The sequence below is a fragment of the Perissodus microlepis genome, chromosome 5, assembly GCF_051167445.1.
Source record: "Perissodus microlepis isolate ML-2025 ecotype Zambia chromosome 5, ASM5116744v1, whole genome shotgun sequence".
Taxonomy (NCBI): Eukaryota; Metazoa; Chordata; class Actinopteri; order Cichliformes; family Cichlidae; genus Perissodus; species Perissodus microlepis.
The window spans coordinates 23,039,242-23,062,612 of NC_140465.1; the positions used below are offsets into that span (position 1 = coordinate 23,039,242).

Here is a 23,371-nt window from a genome sequence, read left to right on the forward strand (position 1 = left end):
AAACTGTAGAAATGTAAAGTGCGCTGATTCCAAATAGTCTGCAAAAGGCAATGCATTCACTTTTTTAAATGCGGCGCTTCTTAATTCACCAATCTCAATACTACAAAATTACAACTTTTAAAATAACCACGATCAAATTCGTTTGATTAAAAAGTATTTAAAGTATATTTCATATCTACAGATCTAGAGTAATTGTCAGTGGTAACATTAATCAGAAATGTACATGTTTGCTTGTCTAGTATACAGTATGTATGGTATGAGGTTCTTCTGTCAGCTAATAATATGAATGTCAAAAATTCTGAACACAGTAAGAATGTAGATAGAAAGCATGTAAAAAATGTTTTATTATGGATTAAATGGACAAAATAAACACCTAATAAATTGTGCCACTGGAGAAAAAAGAATCAACAATGTCTGTATACAATACAATTTTTTATAGTTTTCTTTTTCTACTGAACATTTTGCTCTAAGTCACATTTAACCAAAGTACTGAGAAGAAAAACAAAAGAAACACAAAAGACACTTCACAGTGACGACGTGTCTCCACTTGACCAGAAGGTGTCGCCTCGATCATGAGCATTGAGCTGTATTATCTATCTATTCTATTTATAGCAGAAGAATCCTTCACCAGGTCAGTTATTCCCAACAGTCAATTGCACCGACTGTGAATACAAAACACACACGTAGTTATAAAACGGTCACACTTCTTTTGCCCTTGCACAGGGCACTGCAGTCTTCCTCAGTCTCTCTTTGACTTGGATGAACTCTGGTTCTTCTTGTTTAACTTTCTGATCTTTTTCCAGCTGTGTAGAAAAGAGAAACCAACTTAGAAATGACACAAATCATATAAACTGTAGTGAATTACCTAAATACATTCATGGAATTAAGCGTAAGTACATTTAACTGAGTGCAGACATAAAGTACACAGTGTATGTGCTCACATTGTTTCCTTCTTATGCATGAATTTAGTAGAATTCAGAGGTGAAGCTTTTACTCAGTACGTTGACTTTACACAATTACATTTATTTGACAGGCAGAGATTCTATATATTTTACAGATTTCATGAACTGTACTGTAAAAATAACCTCCATCTCTTCTGGCTGAAAGAATTACATTTACACATTTAAAAGAGCCTCGTTATTGTAACACCAAGACTGTAATACACCCACTGTGTCTATTTCTTTTTTCTTATTTTCCTTTTGCAACTGAGTCCTTTGTTTAAACCTTTTGCAGGATCTTTTATTTGTGACAAAATATTTAAAAAAGGTCATATTGATATTTTTATTGCATAACATTGCATAGATATGACTATTTGAAATCATCAGTGATCACTGATTCACTGTTAGGCCATGTAGCTAGAAGCTAATGCTAAACAAAGGTAAACTGTCCAGCAGAGAAATAGATTTGTTGTGCTATTGGACCCCAGAGTGGACTAGACTGCCCTCAACTGGCTGTATGCAGAACAACTTAATGTTCTGTTTCTTTATATTTCCATGATTACAGAAAACATTATTGTTAGGTACACCTTGCTAGCACTGGGTTGGACCCTCTTTTGCCTTCTGAACTACCTTAGTCCATCATGGCACAGACTCAACAAGGTGCTGTAAACATTCCTCAGAGATTTTGCTTCATATTGACATGATAGCATCACACAGTGGCTGCAGATTTGTCACATCCATGATATGACTTTTTCCATTCCACCACATCCCAAAGGTGTTATATTGGACTGAGATATGGTGACTGTGGAGGTCATTTGAGTACAGTGAAGTCGATGTCAATGTTCAAGAAACCAGTTTGTGATGATTTGAGTTTTATGACATGGTGTGTTATCCTGCTGGAATTAGGGCATCAGAAGATGAGCACACTGTGGTCATAAAAGAATGATTATGGTCAGTAACAGCACTCAGATAGTCTGTGTTGCTTAAATGATGCTCAAAGTGTGCAGAGAAAATCATCTGCACTCCATTACACCACCATCAGCGGGCTGAATCATTGATACAAGGCAGGATGGATCCCTGCTATCATGTTGTTTATGCCAAATCTTACCCTATGACCAAAATGTTGTAGCAGAAACCAAGATTTTCTGTTGAGTACATGGAAATTGTAGCCTCAGTTTCCCGTTCTTTGCTTGATAGGAGTGGCACCCACCATGGTCTTCTGCTGCTGAAGCCCACCTGCTCCAAGGTTTGATGCATTCAGTTATGCTCTTCTCCATACCTTGGTTGTTTGAGTAACTGTTGCCCACTCTAAGCTCGAAGCAGTCCACCCATTCTCCCCTGACCTCTTCTTTTTCATTCTCTGCAAACCTTAGAGTTGTGCAAGAACATCTCAGCAGATTAGCAGTTTCTGAAATACTCAGTCTGTCTGACACCACCCACCACACCACATTCAACGTCACTTGAATCACCCTTCTTCCCTGTGCTGATGCACGTTTTGAATGTCATCAGGTTGTCTTGATATCTACATGCCTAAATGTACTGAGTAGCTGCAATGAGCAGGTGTACCTAACAAAGTAGCTGGTGAGTGTGATATACCTGTGTATGTGTGTGTGTGTACCTGTTTAGACATCTTTGTGAGGACCAAAAATTGGAGTGTTGCTATAGTTGTGGGGACCAACAGTAACGTGAGGACAAAAGTGGCTGTCCTCACAAGGTTGAAGCCATTTTTGAGACTCAAAATGTGGTTTTAGTGTCAGGGTTACAATTAGGTTATGGTTAGCTTTAGGCTGAGGGTAGGTTTAGGCATTCATTTTTGATGGTTAGGGTTAGGGTAAGTGGCAGCTAGGGAAAGCATTATGTCAATGGGTTGTCCCCACGAGGATAGCAAAGCAGACATGCTTGCGTGTGTGTGTGTGCATGTGTAACAAGAATATTCATGAGTAAATGTATAAAAGAAAAAATGCTGTGTGTCCTGTGCTCACATTTTCAAGCCTCTGTTGTCTTTTCAGCAGCTCTTGGTGTAGCTCTGATGTCTTCTTCTTTGCCTCCTCTTGATCCCTGCTCGCTTTCAATCTTTGTTCCCATTTCCTTTTTTCCTGAACTTGCTGGAGTTCAGTCTTTCCTTCTTGAGACACTCTCTTCCTTTCAGGCACACAGACACACTTAATGGTTTATGCAAGCAATGACACTGGAGTATGAGCATTTCTGACCTTTAATCTCTCTGCCCAACCTCTTGTGGGTCATCCGCAGTTCCTTATGCAGCTCCCGGTGGCTCTCGAGGGCAGTTATCGCACTAGTAGCTTTTAGGGGTCTGATTAGATTACTGCTCTCTTCCTCACTCTGCAGTTGGGATGGAAAAGCCTGAAGCTCTGAAAATCGGCCTTCGAGTTCGGTTTGATGAGTCTGCATCATGGAGGCTAAAGGGAACAAACAGTTTACATAAATATGTTTTCCTATCAAGATGATTTCTGGGTGGAATTCTGCCTCAGATTTGTAAGATTCAGTTTTACATACCAAACTCACTCTAAGGTTTGCCAGACACATTTACAACAAGCTTTAATGAGGTAAAAAGGTTTTACTGTTAAAACAACAAATTTATAATCTATATAAATGCTTAATGTGAATATAAACAATAGGTTTTGTTTTTTTTTTACAGTAATTACATAAACAAACACAATTGTGTCTGAGAGTCAAATTGAGTCACTTAAAATCCCAAAAACTGTTCAAGTTTGTCAGAAAACTGCTTACTGACTTTATTTAAGGGATAATTTTAAGGCAATATAAAGGCTTATTTTGTAAACTGACAGAAATCACTTTAATAAAGAACAGTGGTCCCTAACAGTATTTCAACTAGACAGGATATACAACATCACTCTGATATTTCCTCACCATACATATGAAACTGTGTCTCATCTCTACCTGGAAAATGCTGAAGATCTCTCTGTCAACAGAAAAAGGTGGGGGGGAAAGGAAATAATACATCCTAGAGATACCAACATCCCCCAGACAAATATTGCTGTTTTATAGATACGTACATGCAAAAATAAAAGCAGCACAGGGAAAAGGAAACAAACAGAAATCTCCAAGTCGAGTCAACACTGCATCTTATTGGAAATAGGACAAACACAAAGCTGCATTATGATGCTGACAGACAAATGAAGTGTCAGCTCCTTACACATGTCCAGTGAAGCGAGAACCCTTACTGTTGAGGTGGAAGGCTGCCACCTCATTAATGACAGGATCAAACAAAACACAGTTAATTCCCTCTGAGTTATTTGCCTGCTGGAATTTATGCAGAATTAATAGCTGGGACAAGAATCATTATCCTCTGTGAATCAGTCTGGACAGCTGAATAAACAGTTCTTTCAGCTCTGGACTGTTTTTGTTGCTTACTGAAGTATTTCATAAATATGCAGGAAAAGCATGCATGGTAGCATAAAACCTTTTTTGTTTGAAAACTGTCTGCTACTTCGGAGCTTTCCAGCTTGCCATAGTGACATTTGAGCTACATTTAAACAGGCAAAAAAAAAAAAACCCCAAAAAACGAATTTGAATGCTCAATGTGATCAAATTTCAGCAACAATATCCAAATAAATGGAAAAAATACAAGATGACAGTAAATTGTCAGAATGAGAGGGAATCTAGATGAGGAATGAATACATTTTAATGACAAATTGCTGCTAGCCACTGTTTTTTTCAGGGGGGGGGTCTTGTTTTGTAAAGCTCACACAGTGGATATTGTAGGGAGAAGAATTAATAGGACATGACAGGATAAACAGTCTCCAAGGGCAGCTTCTCAGAGTGCATTTTTCAGAGTGCATTTTTTTCAGTTGGATATAAAAACCAATATTTGTTTAAGCATTCACTGCCTTTGAGCAATGGGTAACAAAAACGAGAGATGTCAGTAAGAGAAAAATCTGCCACAGGAAAAATGGTACTGTAGGACAAAAGCTGTGAGCACTTCATGTCAAGCTCAGTAATAACACAATGATACCAAAGTACAGTGACGAGGTAATAACTAAGCAAAACAAAGTTATAACCAGGTAATAGCAAAGTATATATCGAGTATTACAGACGGAACTTTATTTTAAAAGCAAAAAGGAAAACCAATTTAAGGATAGCAGTAAAGTTATACTTTGGTAAATATAAATAACTTACAGTATTGTAAGTGACAGGTTGTGTCACTTACAACATTTGAATTCTGAAAATACCACTTACACACACAAACACACACACACATGCACACACGCACACCTCCTGATGCTCCCAAAGTACTTTAAATGAAAATTAGGACGATAACGACAAACTTACCTTCTTCCCATGAGTGACTCCCATGTCTTCAGAGTGAGTCCAGATTTGGTGCTTGCACAGATTCCGTTTGGTTCACACTTTACGGGGTTTCAGCAATAATTTGAGGTTACCCTCTCTCTCTGCTCCAGCAGCCAAGAATGCCACAGAGGGAGGAAAGTGCCCTGTGTTTGGACCAGAGGGAAGCCTCTACCGAGAAAAGCTCCTGTTGAGCAGACTAAAGGTGTTCAGCAAAAAAAGCCAAAACATTTAACTCTATACCTACTCATTAAGTGCTGTATTTAAGTAAATTTGTATACATGCATTTTATTGGACTGTTTATTTTAAAGCACTGCCATAGGCCGGCTAAATGGATGAATGGATGGCTGGATGGATTTAGCTAAAAAGATTTAAGATTTTAAATTAACCACACAAGGCTCGGGGAAAAGTCTATAAAATTACAAGAGAACAGAACTACTTCTTCTCTGTCCCATTAATCATTTTCTAATCTGTCACATTTAAACTTGTGACCCCCTTACAGGAGCCGTCGCTGTATGCTTTGAACCACTGGACCAAAGTAATTAGTCTAGTGGTAAAGCAGCTTTGTTGTAAAGGAACAAAAGTGTTTCAAGGCCATTAGTAAGAGATATGTGCACAGTACTCAGTAACTTGACTTCTACTATTTGAACATTTACTATACAGCCCACAATCACTAATCTATACTTGGAGCTTTCATTAGGATAAAAATATCAAGGAATATCAACGGGGGAAGAAATACTAATCCTTGAAGGATTGGACTGGCAGGCCATTATAGTACAGTGAACTTACTGTCAAGGTCAAAAAACCATGACAGTGAGTTCTGAGCTTTGTGACATGGTGCGTTATTCTGCTGGAAGCAGCCATCAGAAGATGGAGGCACCGCGGTCATAAAGGGATGGACACGGTCGACAATTCTTAGGTGGGCTGTGGTGTTTAAGGAGCCCAAAGTGTGACAACAAAATAAACACCATTACACCACCAGCAGCAGCCTGAGCCACTGAAACAAGACAGGATGGACCCATGCTTTCATGTTATTTAGGTCAAATTCTCACGCTCCCATCTGCAGGTTTCAGCAGAAATTGATACTCATGCATAGTATTACATAAGCAAACTGCAGCTTCAGTTTCCAGGTCTTAGTTGACAGCAGCTGGTGTGGTCTTCTTCTGCTGCTGCAGCCCATCTGTTTCTGGATTCAATGCACTGTGTATTTTTGTGCATATCTTGACTATAATGGATGGTTATTTGAGCTCCTATCACCTCAAAGCAGTTTGGCCATTCATAATTTTTCTTTTTTGGAGCATTCTCTGGAAACCCTAGAGATGGTTGTGTGGGAAAATCCCAGTAGATCAGCAGTTTCTGAACTAGACAGACCAACAACCGTGCCATCTTCAAAGTCACGTAATCATCTTTCCTCACCGATGATCCACAGGTGATCTCTACCATGTAATGTAGGGACAATATTAATATGTGCTTTTACTGAAATTATAGACAGGTATGTTTTGCCATTAAAAAAAATGCAGTCACTTTTTACAGTTCATGTTAATTAATGTTTATGTAAGTCAGTCAGTCGCTGAAGACTCTTGGGAAACAGCCGCCCACCTCCACCATCTCTGGCCATCCTCCATAAATGTTGTTTTTTTCATCATTAACAGCTTGCTGACAGATGAACAGAGGAGAAGAGAACGGTTGTTTTTATCATTTTTCCCCTTCCAGGCAGCAGATTTTTAAAATAGATGGTCTTTTCTGACACAAATAGAACAAATGAAACTGCACTTAACAGGTTCACTAACCTTCTCAAAGAGGCTTTTGATTTTTGTGCCTGCTCTTCCAGCAAACACCCAGCTGTCTCTGCGCTTTACAGACCTGATCAAAGTGCTTCCCATTTCACTGAATATCTCCCTCATTTCATTTGTCATTCTGCCACAAAGTAGTAGAGCGGGTCACATTTTGTGACATTAAATTTGTTTTAAATGTTGAATAACTTAGATATGGACTTACTTTTGTGTGACATCATCAAAGGAGGCCACCAAAACGATCATTCCACGTTTTATCTTCTTCAGGTGTGCAAGGATGTCTTTTGGGTCTTTTGTCAGAGTATAAAATTTTTAAAAAAAAGGAAAAAAAAGTCAAAGCTCCCTTACAAGATTAAATCAAAAACTTGATTAGAAGAGTTAAAGAAAGAAAAGCACTCACCTCCTGTTTTCATGTTAAGACAGACAGATTTTTCTACAACTCCAGTTTCACCTATGATTAAAAAATTGCATATGATCAAAATAATTATAATAATAACAGACAGAAGAATATTATGCATGCAGTTCTGCACAAAATCTAGAGTCACAATGCATTTCTTCCTATTTTGCGAGGAAGAATGGAAATAGATGCAGTGATGTGTTGAGTTCTGTGGAAAAAAACAGATGGCCAGTCCATGACTGATAGAGTTTTTCTATCCAGGTATGCTTTTTATGTATCGCCAGTGTGTTTGGGATCATTGTCACTGTGGGACACTTTTCAGACAGTATTGCGCAGTAGATCACAATCCTTTTTTTCTGGGTTAATAATTCCACAAATATTGACATGATCTCCCCAACGCCATTGACCGAAACGCAGCTCCAAATCACAACAGAGCCTCCGTCGTGTTTTAAAAATGGCTGTTGGCATTCACTATTGTACCTCTCTCCTGACCTCCTCTGTACTTACTGACAATGATTTGAATCACATATTTCAAATTTGGATTCATCTCCACAGCCACACATTCAGATCTTTCTGATGAAGGCGTAGATGCATCTATCAGGTCCTTTGTCAGATTTTTATCTCTTATAAAATCTCTTTCTTCCTTTTTCCTCCACTTGTCCAAAAACCCTTAAAGGACACGCTGCACACCATGCCAAGATATGCCACAGTTTCTACTAATAGTGTTTTGCTAATGACTTTGCTGATGCAAAAATACAGTTTTTTTTGTGGGTGTTTTTTCATTATTGATTGATCTTTTGCAACAGGCTGCTAGTAACAAAGTCCCCAAAGTTATCATTTAAAATTATTTCCTCGCTAAGTTGTCTGTTAGGTGTTAGGTGCCTTTTTTTTATGCTTGAATGAGTCATAGGTCGGTGCTTAACAAACAAACACTACTCTGAAAATGCTCAGGTACAAAGTCTAGACTGTTGATAAATGATAAACTTTGAAAAATCTTCAGAAATCCTGGAAAGCTATTGCTCAAGAGCACTTTTAAAAGTTTAAAGAATGTTTGATTCGCTGGAAGATATAAAGAAATAAGAGAATGTGCAAGACTTTTGCACGGCACATAAAAAGACTCCAGACCAGCTATTTCCAAATTAGAGAATTATGGTATTATTATTAAGCCACTATTATTGGTTATTACAAATCTTTAAAAGATTATTTTACCAGTTCATTTTTTCAATGTTTATGCATGTTTATGAGAAGTCTGAGTATTATACTCACCGTTTATCACTGCAATGTTTAGCCCTGGTCCCACGTTATTCAGTGCATGACTCATTATGCTGTTGAAGCACTGACAGGGTTCAGTTTCACTGCAGAATCTTGTTTGTTTTTTTTAAAGTACTCTGTTAATTCAGGTGTTACCAAATTAATACATACATTTTGCCATCAAAACAGACTGTTGGCCCGACAATATCAGCGGCGCCGCTCCTGATACGTAAAGCAATATGGTTGGGTGGACACACTCTAGAGAGGCTGCACTTTGACACAGATGTAGGTGGAGCTAAAAAGGCACAGAAAAGATTTTACTGCAGGAATACTGTGATTTTACCATATTTAAACTCAGATAATGACATGTGAGAAATAAATATTTTGCATAATGTTGCTAAAAAGACATTGTTTGAGATTCGCTTTGACTAGATCTGCATTACAAAACGAAATGAGACAGTATGGTGGAGACAGCAGGCATAAACTGTCACTAAAAAGCTGTAGCTCCGGATTTAATAAGCAAAACATCTCACCGAGAGTATTCCTTTCTCTCTCCTGTGCTACGGATGAATTGATGGATATTCCCCATGTGATTAGGAGGACAATAATTACAGCAGCAAGGGGCAAAACAGCTGTCAACAGTAAAAAGATAGTAGATCAAATCTGCAGTCACACAACTAAAAGCAGCTGTTGCGAAATGAAGGAAAAGCTTACCTCGATATTTCATATCTGCAACAGATCAGAGAGCTTTTTTTTTCAGTCCTGAGGGGAAGAGTTGAGACCTTTCAAACTCACCCGAAGAACTGAGAAAAGAAAGACATGCTAGCAGAGCTTTGGTGTCATCTCATCTGTGAAAATGCATCCTGATAATTCCTATAACCCATCACTTGTGGGAAAAACCCTTCTTTCTGTGATACATGTATATAGCTACTGAAAACTAGATGATTAAGTTTCTCCTTTTCACAATGTCAAACAAAGGAAGGTGTCCACAAGTAACAGATACTATTTGTAGTCAACAACAAGGCTTGCAAACAGCCGATTGTGTGTTGCAGGTGTATAAACAAGCCTCTGAAACCTAGAGAGAGAAAAGACACCAAGGAGGGCCCAAAAGCCTCATATTTCAAATGGGATGAGTAAGAGAAAAGGGGATTTAAAGAATCATTGTACCAGCTGTCAGAGTTTTCCATTTGTATGTAAATTTGGGTAAAAACCCATATGATGTGTGGAAGGATCTGCATAAAGCAGCTCACACACAGAAAAAAACATGCTAGAAACTAGAAAAGAAAAAAAAAATCAAAAGATTTTACTCAGAACTAAAAAATAACTATGGGAAAGGGCAAAGACAGCGTTGCTGAAAAGAAACATAGCAGAATCAAATGGGAAAGTAACTCACAAAACCTGGAAAGCTGACCACGGCGGAGAGCGAGAAGTCAATTATCTAGAATAAAAAACACAAAGACAGGGCAATAGAGCTGGTGTTTTTTAAGGCATTTAAGACAAACGCGTTGTTGGCACAGGAATAAGCCATTAGTCACATTTAGATGGTGAAAGACGTGGTAATCCCCAAAGAGGAGGTCAAGCCTGTCTGTCACAAAGCGTCTGCCCTGCTGATCCTTCAGCAGTAGCTGAGCTCGAGCCTTTCCTGCCTGGAGAGCTCGTAAACAAAAACAGCATCTCCTTGTATCATATTCTGGCAAATCGAGCGCACAGATGAACACAATGATCATTTTCTCTAACAGACTGATTTCGCTCTGCTGCCACGTGGACGGATACAGATCTTTACAACCTCGTCCAATAACAACAACCGGCACATCTATCATGGAGATAATACTATAGTCTCATTTTATGGGCTTTATTTCAAACTGCACTGTTTGCTACACTTTTATCTCGCCGTTTATTTCCTATTACACGTAGTGATCTGTTTTTATTTTTTGTTTAATTTTATTGAGCTCTTACACTCATCGAGCCATTTTATTTTATTGCCTTATTTCGTTTTTTTCTAGCTACTCAATTTTGTTTTATTTTGTTGAGCTCTTTTCTGCTTGAGCTGTTTCCCCCTCATCAAGCTATTGTACCAATTTATCTAAAATGTTGCAAAGGCGTTGTTTTCCTCCAGGACAGCATCAGCATCAGATCTTCCCGGCATAGATTCCTCAAAACAGTATGAAGGGATGTACTCTTTTCTTCTAAATTTGTGTTTCGTTTTCTTCTTATGACAACAGTGTGAAGCACTTCTACAGATTCAGCAAAACAACCAAACAGACTTGTTGAGCTGAAAAATTACCAATTATTTTTCCATATTTGTAGCCAAATGAAGTTTAACAGATTACTTAACTTTACATGATTTTACCACAGAATCATCAACTAAACTCCAATAAATGGATTTTGGCTCCCTTTTACAAAGCATGGCCTTTGGATTAAAATCGTCTTGCCTTAACACCCTTGAATAAGACGGAAGGTATCACACAAGGAGCCTGGGATGTTGAAGAGTGCTGTTTTGTTTCTGCTTTGTTTGAACTCACCAACTGAATTCCTATCAGAACTTTTAAGATTGTTTAAAACCTTGAAAGGCTGAAGAATTACAAACAAAGCACAAAACTATTTAATATCAAGGATTTCACATTATGTTCACACCAATTTCAGGTGACGATGGTGTATTACTAAAGGTGACCAGCAGGTGGTATTTGTGTACTGCCGTTTACTGATCAGCGGTAACACAAAGCACACAGTGAGGGAATCGCTTTCCTTTTGTATGATTATCGACATTCTGCAGACAGCAATCAAATGAACGCCGGCAATATTTTTGCAACATTTGACTCCATAGCTCCTGGATTTTTTATTCCATAGCTACATTTAATAAAACATTCCCTTTATATAAGGACACAAATCATCAAGGTAACAAACTGGGGGAAAAATAAGTACATACAAAGCACACTTAACCAGTCCACATGATTAATATGTTTAATAACCAGCAGATTTAGATCCCAGATGTCCACAAAATAAATAAAAAGATACAGTAGGTTTTATAAATACTGATCCACATCAACATCAGTAACTACACAGCAAAAGATGATTGGAAAACACAAGAATCGGGTCTCGTGTTTGATTTGTTGATCACACGAATAACTTAAAATGAACCATTCGTTAGTTTGAGCTGTGACACTGACATTCACGTCAGAATGTTCACTTGCAGCTCCCAACCAGGTAAGTGGCTTTTTTTCTATCTGTGACAAGTATGGCTGTCAGAAAGATCAGGGTACATCATTCAGCCCAGCGCTACATTAAAGACCCAGTGGACTAAACTGCAAATTGCCTTTAAGTGGAACGATGAAACAGGAAATCCTTTCAAAGGGAAACTGCCCAACTGGCAGACAGCTGAAGTCCTATTTTGACTACCTTTGCACATCATTTGGGGTGTGCGAAACATCACATCTCCATGTGCGACTTTGTAACAACCGCTTAATTCATAGCTTTGCACATTTACATGTTCTGTGGCAGACTTTTTCAGACAAACATTGAGCGAATGTGAGTGCGTCTGCCCTTTCAATGTCCCACTGACATTTATTGCACTGCCAGTAAATAATACAGGAAATAATGTTCCGCTTTAGATTTTATATTTAAGGTAAGGGTCGTCATTTAAAGTTAAATAGTGGAAATAAAGGAGTAAATAGTGGAGTGTTGACTCTCCATATGATCAGCAGCATTAGCATCCAAATCACATACCCACAAGTCTTATCAAACGCATAGGTCTCAGAGCTCAATTCGTCCAAAAAACAACAAAATAAATGCAGCTGAAAGATGTGCAGATAGCTCAGTAGTTAGGCTTTCCAAAATAAAAGAATAATTTAAAAAGGCTGCATGAATTGCTGCTTTAATACACTGACCGTATCGCCGAATAACACATTCAATTTTGTTGACAATTCATTACGACGCTTATCTACCACAGCTAACGCTGAATGTTTTGTTGGTTGTTTTATTGTAACATATTTTAGCAGAATATTGATTGTGAGAAATAAGGATTAAATGAGTTTTATGCTGGAAAAAAATAACACCTTTTTTAAGCCCTGGGCTGTGCCTGCGGGAGCAACCTCCACCCATCAGAGGGTTGGGTAGCAGCCAAAGACATCAAATGTCATGTGTTATGTGTAAAAAAGGGGAAAAAAGAAAAAAAAATGTCAGTGATGATTCAAATGAAGGTCATTATTTCACATCTAAGAGTATGAAGCTGCACAAGCAGAAATCACATTTAATCTCAGAATTACAGTTTAAGATATAACTGCAAATACTGAATACCATTTCCTCACTTATTTTATCTGTAATAGTATATTTTTGGTTTTCACATTCGTGGCTCGCTTTTTATCCCCGCTACGAAAACAATCCTCCATTTCATTCGTACACCACACAGTTTATAGAATAAACTCCATTTCAGTCAATCCAGCAGCTTCCCAGTTGGAGATTTATTCCAAAAGATCCTGTAAGGGGAGAGAAAAGGAAGTTGAAATTGACTTGTGATGTGATTAGGAAGGATACAGTGGTGCTGGCTTGTACTGGAAGAGAGATGACAGCGAAAGCTACAATCAGAGAAGCCACGATGCACTGACCTCGTCTGAATCCTCTCCCACTGTGCGCGACCTCCTGTCGCCATCCTCCTCTGCCGCTGCTGAATGCCCCTCCTCCATCTGTCTCAGCACTGAGTATCTGTAAGTTGCCTCACTGATAAGAAAGTTATGCGGCAAACCAGGGTGAGTTGTTTTAACTGCAATCTAAGTATTTAAAATAAACACGTTAAGGCTCATTAATAAATTTTCATTACTTGACTGGGAAGCAGTATTTTCGGATGATCAATACGGCAGCAGCTACCGCCGCCGCAGACACCAAGATCACTGATGCAATAATCCCGGGGTGAAGCCTTAACCCGGCCTAAAAAGACAAATGAATCCAATAAGATCTAACAGTGGGGTAGTTAAAGAGCCCATAAACCTAACAGCTCAGTTCATGAAGTGTGGCAAAGATAAAAAGGAAATACAGCAGGAGATATGACAGCTGAACAGCGGTGCATTATAAATCATAGTGGTGGGGTACATCCCAAAAGCTCAGCAGCAGAGCTGCAAGTCTCTGGCCAAGAGGAGAAACTGATGCAATCCGGATGACATTTCGTCACATCATACTGCAGATCACTATAATATCTTTAAGTCGGGCCTGTCCATTAGATGATTTGGAACAAAGTATGACAAAATTAATCTTTGTAGCAATAATTCAGATGGAGCGTGACCAAAATGTGACAATGAACACGAACAATTTTGTTTGCCGGTGCCAAATATCACAATCAACCAAACAGAGATGGGTGGGGTTTGATGGTTATGAAGCTCATTTTTTCTCTTTTGTTTACTACTGGCAGCAACTCAGTGCATTTACACATGGAGACATGGTAAAGGTATTGAAGTGCAAACTAAGCATTAGAACAGAGAAGATGATTTAAGCGACTTTGAATGTGGCATGGTTGTTGGTGCCAGATGGGCCGGTCTGAGTATTTCACAAACTTCACCCACTGGGATTTTCCTACACCATCTCTAGAGTTTACAGAAAATGGTCTGAAAAAGAGAACATATCCAGTGAGTGGCAGTTCTCTGGGAGAAAATGTCTTGTTGATGCCAGAGGTCAGAGGAGAATGGCCAGACTGCTTCGAGCTATTAGAAAGGCAGCAGTAACTCAAATAACCACTTGTTACGTTATGCAGAAGAGCCAGGTACCACTCCTGTCAGCTAAGAACAGGAAACTGAAGCTACAATTTTCACAGGTTCACCAAAAATGAACAATAGGAGATCTGAAAAATAATGCCTGCTCTGATGAGTCTTGATTTCTGCTGCAACATTCAGATCAGTATTTGATGTAAACAACATGAAAGCACGGCTCCATCCCGCCTTGCATCAATGGTTCAGGCTGGTGGCGGTACTGTTGTAATGATGTGGGGGATATTTTCTCGGCACAGTCGTTGCCGACCATGTCCCTTCCTTTATGACTAAAGTGTACCAATGTTCTTATGGCTGCTTCCAGCAGGATAATGCAACATGTCACAAAGCTCAAATTATCTCAAATTCATGACAGTGACCAGATCACAATCCAACAAGCATCTTTGGGATGTGGTAGAATAGGATGAATCATAGATGTGCAGCAACTCTGTGATGATATCTTTTCAATAAGAACTACAATCTCTGAGGAATGGTTCCAGCTCTTTGTTGAATCTATGCAACAAAGAATTAAAGCAGTGGTGAAGGCAAAAATGGGGTTCAAGTCAGTACTGGCAATGTCTACATAATAAAACGTAAGTGTAGATATGCAGTAATACACACACACTGGAACAGGAACCCTAACCCATCTGTATGGTTCCAGATAAATTTGAAAAACAGCAACGTCTGCAACACAAAGATGACGAGGTGCACAGTAACACTGAGTGAATTCAGAGGGGTATAAATATGCTTTAGGAAATGGAGTACTGTTCCTCCAAAATGCATCAGTCTCAGTCATATATCAGCTTGTGCTTTTAGACTTCCAAGAAGTGCTTCAGGCTATTTCACTACAAGTCAACAAGCTGAGGCCAGAGATACGAAAACTTAATCTCTATCTAAATTAAAGTAAGTCCACTGCACTATAGGTATAAATGGTTACATCGTCATAAATTGTAAACTAAATTAACTTTTACCTCGAGTTTATCGGATCTCATTACTCATGCGGCCTTACATACCTGTTGTTCAGACATCCTTGTTACCTTTAAAGCCCGGCTAACTTATTTTCATTATGCAGCCTCGAACTGTGAACATTATAGCCTGCAAGGATCCGAACTGAAGCGATTTAAAAGCATTTAAACGATTTTTGTTTTTTGGTCCGAGTATAGTCGTAAGATCTACAGCTGTTTACTTCCTGCTTCTGCTTTTTGCACCTGTTTCCCCGCCCCTGTTAAAGCACACCATGTGACATAAAGTTATGTGTCACATGACCTTCCGATGGCCTATTTAAAACTTATTTTCAGACCTGTCGTTTTTGCTGCAAACGATCCACTCTTAAAGTATGATAGTACTTACAAATGATGACGTATGTGTCTGATTACTTTAGAGAGGAAGTCAGTTTTAACTAAAGATCCTTTGGCATGTTTTTTTTATTGGGTCCTGTACTATATAAAGCACTGGGATTGATTGAATCTTTATTTTGAACATGTTGAAAAAGTACAACAAAATAGAATTAAAAGAGACAAATGAACAAAGCAAAACAAAAGGAAAACGAGCAACCACAACTCCAAATAACGTTCATGTTCAAAAAGGAGCAGGAAGAAGCATAAGCTTATTTAATCCCACCCCTTTTCCACTATCTAGTATCAATAGAATACCTCCTTGCAATTACATTATATGTTATGTGTAATTTTTTTTTTTTATATATATACATATATGTTTCTATCTATCCATACATACGTATATACACATACGCACATATACACATTTTCAATAACCCCATTAATGATGTGGGGATCATGCTTGAAATGCGAGACAGTTCCTTATGTAACATTCAGTGCCTTTTCGAGGCTGTCACACAGTTCCTAGGACCAGTTTTGTGAGTCATAAGCGCATTAAAATTCAGAAATGTTGATTTTTCTCTGTCCAAGGTCTTGTTTTGGCAGCTTGTAACTGTTAATTGGAAACAATACATTGTGAAATTGAACATTTGTCACTCTGCTATTGTTTCCTGAATTTCTACAAATAATAAAGCATTTCCCAGGATGTGATTTTCTTTTCTTTTATGCCATTTTTTTCTTCATGGTTAGGCAACAGTTTATATCAGGCTGAAAATAATGATTCAAGCTGGTATCAGGCGCTCATCGGGTGTGATGAGTGATTTGGCGAGACTGACGAAAAGACTTGCCAGCCTCATGAGCAACCCGCCTGTTGTACTCCCAGTTACAGTTGCAGGCCATGAGATCCTAATTTTGAAGATTTTTTACATGCATTGAGTATATTAAAAAACAATCATCTTCCTTTATCCTTGTCCCAATTCTGTCAAATTACTCATTTTAAATCCAGATAAACACAAGAAATTCAAACCACTGCTATTTCAAATTTAATTTAATTCACATTACACATACGCACAGCATGGCTTTATGATTTTGTGACACCATAAATTATCTGTATTGTAACATGTAAAACTGAAATATCACAGATTCAGTATGTTCTTTCAGGAAGCCCGATAAGAGTTTGCCAGCCAAGCTTCATAAACAGACTCTTTAGCATCACATGTGCGAATGAATAAGCAAGAACTTTCAAAAAGCAAGTATCTGTATTACATTCCCAGGCTCTTACAGACTTACATGACACTACATATGGTGACACAAAGCTCCTGTTAGCTTCCACAAACGAACGGATAGACAGAAAGTGATTTTTTTCTGAATTGGGAATTCAATACCGATCAATAAGCTCAGCTGATAAATCCTGAAGCCATTCATCCACTTCCAATTTGATTTATTATTTTTGGCTCTAATTGACTTCAATTCATGCCAGTTCATAGTACTTTCCTGTCTTTGGATCAAAATAGCAGTTCAGGCAAGGATCATAGAGCAGATTCAAATACTCATCCTCGTTCTCCTCTTCATTCACTGACTCATCTCCTCCTGCAATAAAGCCAGAGAACCATTCAGCGGCACTGGGTGTAGCTGTTCAAAAAGTACATAAGTAACAGTACAACAGCGATCCATAATGGAATTTGCACAAATAAAATGTATAAGTGTAAGACATTATGTTTTTAATGCACAGCGGAATAGCCATAGCAGATATGAATAAGAGCCTACTCTGTCAGCTGTTACTGGAATAAAATGAGAAGTCTGGATGGTGGGGTGACCTTCAGACTCAGGTGGATTTAAGTTTTCTGCCGCTGCCATTTTTTTCTTCATCAATCAAGACCCAAGACACCCAGGCCCAGTACCACATTATGAAGCTGTAAAGAGATTCCCTGTAATCCCCACGACTTTAAAGCATGAGAATTTAGCTGTTAAATTGACGGGCAGTTAAACACTAAAAAGGTTATGGAATGCTCCGGGACGAACATTTTATCTTATCAGAACTCGGGCAACAATAATGAAAACTAATTATAAGACACATTGTGTAAGAGCTTTAAAAATGATGTTGTAAACTGGAAAGGTTTCATCAATTAACCTTGTCCATGTGTCTAGGGGGTACAGATCTGTAATGAGCCTGTCTCTTGTGACCTTTGGCATAATGTGGAGGACACAGACCTTCACTCTTATTTTTTTTTTTTTATTCTTCATTAGATACAGTTTCACCTGCTTTCCCACCATGTTGTGTGTAGTCTTTGGTGGATTTCTGTACCCTAACATTTCTGCAAGCTCTGACATCAGTGAATGTTTCCATTAGCTGTATCCATTTGTGCCATTAGTGTTAATGCTACAGCACTGGATTGTTTTCTGTCTTCCTGACTTTCACATACAAAAAGGCAGTCTGCAGGCAAAGGGACTAATATGAAGGTTTCTGTACCTCTGACTAGACTTCCCCCATTGTTCCATGTGTTGCCTGACCTTCTCTGCTGGCTGGGAGGCATAATAGGAGGGCTGAGCACGTCCATCCATTCCCTAGGGAAAAGACCATAAAAGCAGACAGACATGACAACACATACCATTACACTTACCAACCTACTCTATGACATTTTAACAATGAAGTCCCATCATCGTGGGTTCTGAGAAGCCCATCTAAGCTCCCACTGTCCTTGAGCCACTTCTCCTGCAGCTCCACAGTTTTACTTGAAGGATCACTTATTAGATTTTGACTCAAGCTGTGACTTCCAAGTGTCCACATTCGGGCACGGAGTAGGGGTCTTAACCTTGCCTGCTTCAGAGAGAGCATGACTTCATTTCTCTCTAAATGAGTTTATCCTCCCTGTCTGCGATGTACTCAGGCTACAACTATACATCAGTCATTTTCCACTAAATGAAAACACTGTTCTGTTTTAGTATGGCGTAACAGATTACAGCCAGAGGAGAAAATATCACAAGATGAATTCTTTTACTTGGAGGCAATGCAACATTCATTTGTTAAACAGCATCCATAATCATTTTTGGCTATACATCAGTTGTGCAATTATGCATTAACATCTTCTGCCTTTGGACAAAACCTCTCATGAGAACACATCATAGCATATTTAATGAGGAATTACAGTATAATCGTCTTATGCACAATATTCTCTGCTAAGCCCGCCTCACCATCATCAAGTGCAGCGATTGATAATGTCACTCTTTCTCAAAACAAAGTATTTTACCTAAACTAGAAAACCATTCATGGTATCTCTACAGTGTGATCCTTTACACCATGGTGTACTTAATACTACTACTTTTTATTTTCACTGGCTCTACTCTTGTGTCCATGGTTTTAATGGGAAATCTTTACTGGGAAATATTAAAATACAGAAATTACTTATGAGCAGCCCTCTTTAGTGATGTGGTCTTCTGATAATAGCTAATAAAAAAAAAAACTCGAAACCCTATGATCAAGAGTAAATTATATGATACATTAAACCTACAGAAAGAAGGTTTCCTTTTTTATCTGATCTTCCCATACATTTAAGCGTACATTCATTTCATTTTCTTTATGTCTTTAAGTGATAAAGTGCATTATCTCTGTTGAGGCTCTGATTTTTCTTTCTAACAAAAGCATCCGCCTCTTCTTTCCAACACCCATTTGACTGCGTGATAGGCAGGAACATTGTACAAAAGTTAATGGAAGCAATTTTCAAGGACAAAAGCCTCTGCTACTGAACTGTAAATTGAACTTCAAATTGTTAAGTGGGACTTGGCAAGAGTGATTAAACTCTTAGATTTTCAAGTCATTATAATCCAAATATAGACCAGAGATAAAGGGAATAAATTGGTTTTATTCAATTAGAGAAAGCACACTGCTTTTGCACAGTGGTTGAATGTACTGAAAATGAGCTTTCTAAATATCTCGAAAAGAAACAGTATCAAGAAACTCTGTTTGTCTGACACGCTGGTAACAAAAGTTCACAATAGTATGTAATGTACAACTGTATTTCTAGTCAAAGTCTCACTGACAGCCTTATTTGCTGTTTCAACTTTAGCATTCTAGCCAAAGGCAGACACAATTATTACGTGCAAAGAAGCATGTTAAAATGCCAGAAAAGCCCTGGCAACATTAAGCACAGCAATCGGGGCATTTTAGCTGTCAGGGAAGCTGTTGCTCTCAACAGCAAGAAAGCCTTGCAGTGGTGCCAGGATGCTCAAAAAACACCATGATAGAATTCTCTGTAAGGGTGTCTCAGAATGCAATGCCTAAAAGAAATGAAAGAAAACAACGACAAATCCTGTGCAGCTGCTATTCAGTATGTAAATCGAGGCTTACTTCGAAGTCTCATTTCAGGACTACAGCTGTGGAAGCTGCAGAGCTCCGTCAGTGTGTTTGTGAACAGTAATATTAATTTCAGTGGTTATTCAATCAAACAGCATCGCTTAACTAGATATTCGCCAGTCGGCTGGATGGATAAATTTGAAATCTTTAAATCTGCATGATACAGTAATGCAAATACAAATATTTCAGCTCAAGGAAGTCTACACATGTCCACACCATGCTACCTTGGTTTTCATCAACAAATCAAATGTGTTTGAGAGATGGGGGTTGCGTAATTTCAGTAGTGAAACCGTGATGCAATTCCTTTGTCTTCTTTTGTAACCTACAACATGGTTGTGTAACAGACCACATGGTTGTCTATATTCACAAAGAGATGGAGGTGTGCACGGACGCGGCTCTATAACTGCCAGCTGTGGGGCTACAGGATTTCTCCAGAACCTTCCAAGGTGAACTGGATCTATTCATACCCTGCCGCAGTTTGTTTTTTTGTGGTTTTTAGACGCATAAAAAACACCTGAAAGCGAGTTTGAAATAATGGTATTCAGTGTTGTGAAGTGGGCAGTAATATCCTCCCAGTGTTAATCTGTTAAATTGAAAGTATTTGAGCTGTATTTCTGAGACTCTTTCACCTTGTGCTCTAAATCAACACACTGAATCTGTTCCAAGAGGTGTTTGACTCAAGCCTTAATTCTGAGCTATTTTCCCCTTCAAGGAACATTAGAAGAAAACACACACACACACACACTTACACACACAAAAATGATGGTTATAGAAAACATTTTACTTCATCTTGCCTTGACAATGACAAATCCTATTTAACTTACGAGTACGAGGGGGGTGGGGAGGGGGGGGATCTAGTCATTCTCCTTTCACTGCTACATAATGACAATCTGTAATTCTCAACACATGTCAAAGGACGTTTTCAGAAGTCTGTGAAAGCTTGCAAAATTTCTTTAGCTTTACTTAATAAACCTCTGGTGGTTATTTACTTTTTTGGGGGAGGGATGCTTTTCTCCAACTTCTAAAATATCTTTTCTGTTATTCTGTTTCACACATCATAAGCCTTAAGTTGATACGGGATATAATACTTTTTTTCTTTCGCCCTCAGCAATACAAAGCCATCCATCAATATTCTTTCTTTTTGAAGAGAATTTTATTTGGTTTTAAGCTGTAGGTAGGCAAAGCAAGGTGGAACGTGTCTTATGGCTGTTTTGCATTATGAATTACTGAACTGAAGCCCCTGCTGTGCAGAAAATCTAACACGTGCATTTTGAATTCAGGTGAATCTGAAAGCTGATGTCTACTGTATAGCAAACAAACAAATGCTTTAACAACTTCTGACAAGTCTGACAAGCACAATGACACATCTTCGGACTGCTTTCTTTTACCTTTGCTCTGGGCAGCTAATCAGAGGCACCACTATCAGAAGGAAATGAACACGATCAAACTCTGAAAGCCCCACAGATGTATATCTTGTATATGAAATAATACCTTGAAGCCTCTATTTGGAGGGTGGGGATGGAACAGTACTATTCTCCTCTATTAGCTTCTCTATTACTATTACCCTTATCAATTTTGTGTTAAGAGAATAAAAGAACTGTACCTACCACACCTCCAGGTTATTTGCACTCATGTGAGTAAGGTTAGCCCCATTCAGAAAATCTACCTGACAGCTGACATTTAGCAACAAATATTGCACTGACTCGTAACCATCCAATCTAGACGATGGAGCCAATTATAAACAGAGGCTTGAAGGTACACACCAGCAGGGCTTTAAAAATTATATTCTACTCGCCGAAGTTATCAACAATTTAAAATATGTGTCCGTTCATTTTAAATAAAGGGACTCTTAACCCTCTTGAGGCAGGCGTTGCCGATTTGCAACAGTTAAAAACTAACAACCTGATTACCCCACATACATATTTTATGAGGTTTTTTTTACTCAGAAGTACCACTGCAGGACTTGGTTGTGCATTAGCAACAAAAGGTTTAATTTGAGCCTGAGAGGGTTAATAGTCAGACTTCCATGCATAATACACTGGAATGCTAAAAAATAATGTGTAAAAAAAAATAGTGTGTGTAATAACACACACTTCTTACCTGGGGTTTGATTGCAGGAAGGGGTTCATTTCTGTCTGATAGTGGTGTCCCTGATTAGTCGGCTAGAGCAGAAGGAAAGAGGAAAGCTGTGTTAAAATGTCACCAGATGCTCCAATGCAAATCATTTTTCCCAAGAATTCTCATTAGGTTCAATTGAAAAGACCACTAAGTACTCGATTAAGGCGCAAAAAGGAAAAAGATTTACTTGTGCAGCACATCAAAATCGAAAATATTTTTTGGTTCAGAGTGACCCGTTTCATTCAGTAAGGCAGTAATGAAGGTCGCCGCCATTTGACTCCTTTTTAAGCCCAGTCGCCCTGTCTCTCTATGAAAATTGTGCCACAACACTTACCTGTAACTGATAAGTGTCACTGGGCCTTTTGCTACTGTTGTGCACATCGTGTCGTTGAGTCAAAGGCAACTGCTGCAATGTGCTTTGATATTTCACTACTTTTGCAATACAGGTTGAGTCCTTCAGGGATCAAGAGATAAATTTATAATTTTTCCTGTGCAGATTCATGAATTAATGCATTTAATGCAGTCTTGCCAGAGAATTAAACTGTGCCATGTCGTGCTGTGAGGTGTCACTCAGATATAAATAAAGCATGAGGAGCAACATTTTGTGGAGACACAGCTGTCCAGGACATCCACAAAGTTGCCCGTTCAAGGCTCCCTGAAATTACACATAAAGAACATCACCTGAGAAAATTAAGCTAAGTGAAAGTTTTTCTTTTTTAACAAAAGCTTTAGTCCAACCACAAATTAGCCTTTACTCTTCTTCTTCTTTTTCTTCTTTACAAATTAACAGTTGATGAAAATCCTTGTACTGCAAAAACCCAATTCTATGTTTTGTGCCTTGGCATAAAAATCAAGTATGACAAATATGAGCAGCAAGGAACAAGAGGGATGGGTGAGCAATAAAGGGTGAACAAACCGTGATCAAGTAATCCGTGGAATCTAATAATGTGTTCAAAACTTTAGATGTTCCTATACTCTGTAAGTATGAAGGACCTAAAGCATAGGTAGAATTACAGGTAGAAGACAGCAATGATTTCCTTTTTAATATATACTCATTTTCAGCTGCATGAAACACAAGCACATTACCCTCTCCATCTTGTCAAAGTTAAAGACCATATTATAGCCTCAGGAGGA

The 23,371-nt window shown here is 38.5% G+C and overlaps 3 protein-coding genes across 6 annotated transcripts in view; all 3 read right to left on the reverse strand.

Moving 5' to 3' along the window:
- Positions 1–17: 17 nt before the first annotated feature.
- Positions 18–5,355, reverse strand: LOC146387343 (protein FAM107B-like). 2 transcript variants are annotated; one of them, XM_084928888.1, is made up of 5 exons: positions 5,250–5,355; positions 3,828–3,879; positions 3,169–3,355; positions 2,921–3,080; positions 18–803 (listed from the first exon to the last, which is right to left on the reverse strand). In XM_084928888.1, exons 1-5 carry the CDS (start codon positions 5,271–5,273, stop codon positions 699–701), a joined length of 528 nt encoding a protein of 175 aa, XP_084785014.1. In that variant the 5' UTR covers positions 5,274–5,355; the 3' UTR covers positions 18–698. The 2 variants fall into 2 exon arrangements, with proteins under 2 accessions (XP_084785014.1, XP_084785016.1); XM_084928890.1 differs by lacking the exon at positions 5,250–5,355 and adding an exon at positions 3,974–5,172.
- A 1,451-nt stretch (positions 5,356–6,806) lies between these two features.
- LOC146387344 (protein FAM3C) lies at positions 6,807–9,056 on the reverse strand. The gene is made up of 6 exons (XM_084928891.1): positions 8,877–9,056; positions 8,721–8,779; positions 7,458–7,508; positions 7,263–7,347; positions 7,055–7,181; positions 6,807–6,920 (listed from the first exon to the last, which is right to left on the reverse strand). Exons 2-6 carry the CDS (start codon positions 8,773–8,775, stop codon positions 6,828–6,830), a joined length of 411 nt encoding a protein of 136 aa, XP_084785017.1. The 5' UTR covers positions 8,776–8,779; positions 8,877–9,056; the 3' UTR covers positions 6,807–6,827.
- A 2,596-nt stretch (positions 9,057–11,652) lies between these two features.
- Positions 11,653–23,371, reverse strand: part of cfap20dc (CFAP20 domain containing) — a 41,256-nt gene continuing 29,537 nt past the window's right edge. For 2 of the 3 annotated variants that reach the window (XM_084928885.1, XM_084928884.1), the window contains exons 14-19: positions 22,220–22,281; positions 18,239–18,333; positions 15,448–17,358; positions 13,519–13,625; positions 13,307–13,418; positions 11,653–13,177 (exon numbers count right to left, since the gene is read on the reverse strand). In XM_084928885.1, the coding sequence (XP_084785011.1) occupies positions 17,240–17,358; positions 18,239–18,333; positions 22,220–22,281 (276 nt within the window). In that variant the 3' untranslated portion in view covers positions 11,653–13,177; positions 13,307–13,418; positions 13,519–13,625; positions 15,448–17,239. Of the gene's footprint in view, positions 13,178–13,306; positions 13,419–13,518; positions 13,626–15,447; positions 17,359–18,238; positions 18,334–22,219; positions 22,282–23,371 lie in introns of those variants that run through there. The other variant, XM_084928886.1, reaches the window with a different exon arrangement.